We start from the raw sequence: 3820 nt of genomic DNA, 5'->3' as shown, positions 1-3820 counted from the left end.
GCTCTGCGTCAGCCCCGGGCCGGGCCTGCCGCGAGGGGTTTGCCGCTGCCGCGGGGCTGGATTTTCTTTGGATGCGCGGCGGTGAGGGCCCCGCCGACCTGATCCCTGTGCATGGCTGGGGTCTGGCAAGTCCCTTCGGCTCCCTCCGGGCTGCCGCACGACGCTCCGAGTTAACCCCAAGAGTAAGTTTATTGCACGTTAAAAAAAAAAAAAAAATCAAAAAAGCAGAAAATCAAGAACCGTGTAAGTTGAAAATAAAAAGTCCATGGAGGAAGGGGGGTGGAGCTGGAAGCCGAGGGAGGGGGCGAGGGGGCCGCTGTCCCGGCAGAGGTGGGCGCTCAGACGAGTCCTGTCATCTGCGACCGTAGGAAAGGGAGGGAGGCGGCGGGGAAGGTGCCCAGGGGGTAGCTGACGCCGCTGGAGAAGCCCACCAAGGGGGGCGACATGTGCGGCAGGGTGAAGCCCAAGGCGCTCGCCGGCGAGTTCTCGTGGTACAAAATGGGGACCCGCACTATCCTTTGGGCGGCGTGGGACAGGTTGGCCGCTTCCAGGTCTGCGGCCAGCTGCCGCTTCCACTTGTTGCGGCGGTTCTGGAACCAGATCTTCACCTGCGTCTCGGTGAGGTGCAGCGAGGCGGCCAGCCCGGCCCGCTCGGAGCTGCTCAGGTAGCGCTTCACGTCGAAGGTGGACTCCAGCTGGAACACCTGGCTGCGGCTGAACACGGTGCGCGTCTTCTTCTTGCGGCCGGCGTTGCGCTGCTCCGGCTCTCCCGGCTCCTCGCCGCGCTCCTCCTCCTCCTCGCGGCCGCCCGGGCCCGGCCGCCCGCCCGCCGCGGCTCTGCCCGCCGCCCGCCCGCCGCCCGCCCGCTCCGCCGGCTCCTCGGGCAGCTCCGGAGAGTCCCGGTCGCTGGCTGCAAAGAGAGGCAGAGGCAGGAGGGAGCAGGGGCATCGCACAGCCCGCCCGCCCCGCTCACCGGCAGGGGAAACCAGAGCAAGGCCGGGCAGCGAGGGGCCCGGGTAAAGGCTCCTGCCGCTGCTCTGCCTCCTCCGATAAACTCCCAAGTATTTCTGTGTATGCACACACATGCACGCGTGCTTGAATGGAAACACAGCCCTGTATTTTATATATATATATATATATACATAAATATCCTGATCTACGGACATGCTCGTAGATCTGCGTATGTGTGCACACACATAAACGCACTCCTGGGTATGCACATAACACGCACACGGGCTGTTTTCAAATCATACAACGCGTCCGTGTGTGTAAACATACACGTGGATATGCACAGAAGTACGTATGTAATTTTTATATGTATGTACACACAGGAATATGCGTGACCTCTTATTTATATACGCACCTCCGTATTTACACACACAGACACGTATACATACTTAAAAGCACATTTGTGAGTAAGTATATTGTGTCAGAGGGGTAAGCATAATAGTGGGTCCGTGTGTATATAGAGAGGGGCAAAAAAGAAATAATTCACATTATTCTGGACTTCAAAAAGCTAATGGATGGGGACAACTATTCTAGTATCGGGACATACCTCCATGGAGTCTCCAATACTGTGCATTTCAATTATAGTTTTAAAGGGGAAAAAATATTTCCTACTCTTTATAGAATAGAGGGACATCAGAATTAAAAAAAAAAAAAAAAAAAACAGAAGAAGAAAAAGAAAAAAAGAAAAAAAAGGGAAAAAAGCTCAGTTGTTTCTGGAGTACTTTGCCGTCTCTATATGTACTTTTGAGAGAAATTAAAAATATTAATAAGTCCACTAATGTAAAAAAGAAACTATTTGGATTACAAATCACTCCTCCTTTCCTGATTGAGCAATCATGAAATTTCTGCAGGCTCGCATAAGGTCACAGAGATGCGGCAAGGCTCAATGTTTTTTCTATCAGGAGACAGAAAATAACCACTAATGGCAGCCCATTCACTCTGTCATATATTAATTTCTGCCCCGAACCCCGGCTTCTGCTCCAACACCCTCTGCATCGGGTGAGGCCGCGCTGCGGGCGGAGGGCAGCGGGGCTGGCTCTGCAGGAAGGGGCGGCCAGGACCGAGCCCAGCTGCTCCCTCGGCTTCCCAAAGTCTCCACGGCGCTCCTGGGGGACGGTGCTCCCAGCTTTCCGGCTTGATGAGGGGTCAAATTAAAAAAAAAGAAAAAAAAAGCCAAATCTGCCTCTTAAAAAAAATTTAAAATAAAAGGAGAAGAAAATAGAGAAAGAAAAAGAGAGATGGGGGGAGGGAAAGGGAAAGGGAAAGGAAAAAAATCCCCAAGCAAGACAAGAATCGCTGTTTACACTTTGGGCGGCGGGGCGGAGGCTCCAGGTGCCTGACACATAGGGAGCATTTCCGGAGATTTGCCCCGAGCGGCCGAAACCGGGCAGGCAGGGCGGGGGCTGCGGGGGCACTCGGTGCATCCCCCCCCGACCTGCTCCGGGACCCGGACCCCCCACCCCGAGGGGAGCAGGAACCCCCCCATCCCCATCCCATCCCCAGCCCCATCCCCGGCCGGGCCCGGCGGTGAAGGGTGGGGAAAGGCGACTTACTGTCGGGGCTGGCGCAGCCCAGGAAGGCGGCGTGCGCCCGGCGGTACCAGCCCACGGCGGCGTCGCGGAGCGGGCAGCCCGGGGCGCCGATGCGCAGCGGGGAGGGCGGCCCGCAGCGCGGCCCCCCGCGCCCGCCGCCCGCCGCCGCCGCCCGCCGCGCCCCGCCGCCCGCCGTGCCCTCGGTGCCCAGCAGGTCCTCGATGAAGAAGGACGAGACGCGGGCGGAGGTGGAGCCGGCGTTTTCCGTGGCTTCGTCCGGCATGGTCGGAGAGAAGTGCGGGAGGGGGTCCCGGCTCCGCCGGCGGCTGGCTGCTCGGCTCCCCGCTGCCCCGCGGCCGCCTCTCGCCTCTGCCTAGCCCCGTGGATGCTCTCCTGGTATAAAAGCGTTTTTTTCCGGAGTAATCATTTCAGATCGCGGTTTGCCATCATTTCCTGCAAGCTAGGAGGGGAGGGGGGAGGGGGAGGAGGGGAAGGGAACGGGGAAGGAAAAAAAAAAAAAGGCAGCCCGACAACCCATCGGAGGCGCCAGATTCTGCGCGAAAACGCTAATAACGAAATAAAAATGTCATGCGAGTTAAACGGCGGGCAGGAGCGGGGGATCCTGCGGTGGGCGGAGCGCCGCGCCGAACGGCATCTGCGCGGGGAAAGCGGCGGGCGCCGGGCGCTGCCGGGCGTGTGCGTGTGTGTCTGCGTGTGTCTGTGTGTCTGTGTGTGCGCGTCTGTGTGTCCCCGTGAGTGCGCGCCGCCCCGGGGCCGCCGTTCACGAGCTCCTTATTTAGGTCAATTAGGGAGCAAATCCCGGCGCGGGGGGGCGGCGGCGGCGGCCCCGGCACACGGGCCGCAGCCGGGGGGGCTTGGCCGCTCCACATCCCGGGCCTTCCATTGGCTGCAGCGGGCTCAGCGGGCAGCCCCGGCAGCCAATCGGCGCCGCGGACATCGCGCTTATATTAATATCATTAATATCATTAATAATAATAACCCCCGCCCACCCCCCGCCGAGCGCTTTCATGTGGCGGCGGCGGCGGCGATGCACGGAGGAGATGCGCCCTCCGCCGCCCGGAGAGCCGGCTCCGGCCCCGCGGGCTGTCGGCGGAGCGGTGAGGTTCTCCTCAGCCCGGAGCCCCCTGGTTGAGGCGTTGGAGTCGTTTTTGGGAGAGCGGCGGAGGGGCGGCTGCTCCCGTGAGCAGGCAGTGGGTGTCCTGCCGGTGGAGAGGACCGTGCGTGGTAGGGAGGGGACTCTCCTCTAAGGGGTCTCCCGA

At 60.0% G+C, this 3820-nt stretch overlaps 1 protein-coding gene across 1 annotated transcript; it reads right to left on the bottom strand.

Moving 5' to 3' along the window:
• Window positions 1-338: 338 nt before the first annotated feature.
• On the bottom strand, window positions 339-2888 carry HMX1 (H6 family homeobox 1). The gene is made up of 2 exons (XM_059471161.1): window positions 2562-2888; window positions 339-910 (listed from the first exon to the last, which is right to left on the bottom strand). Exons 1-2 carry the CDS (start codon window positions 2821-2823, stop codon window positions 339-341), a joined length of 834 nt encoding a protein of 277 aa, XP_059327144.1. The 5' UTR covers window positions 2824-2888.
• Window positions 2889-3820: the final 932 nt, after the last annotated feature.

This window comes from Ammospiza nelsoni, chromosome 4 (genome assembly GCF_027579445.1).
Source record: "Ammospiza nelsoni isolate bAmmNel1 chromosome 4, bAmmNel1.pri, whole genome shotgun sequence".
Taxonomy (NCBI): Eukaryota; Metazoa; Chordata; class Aves; order Passeriformes; family Passerellidae; genus Ammospiza; species Ammospiza nelsoni.
The sequence above is the reverse complement of the archived record's forward strand: the minus strand, read 5'-3'. Positions and strand labels throughout refer to the sequence as shown.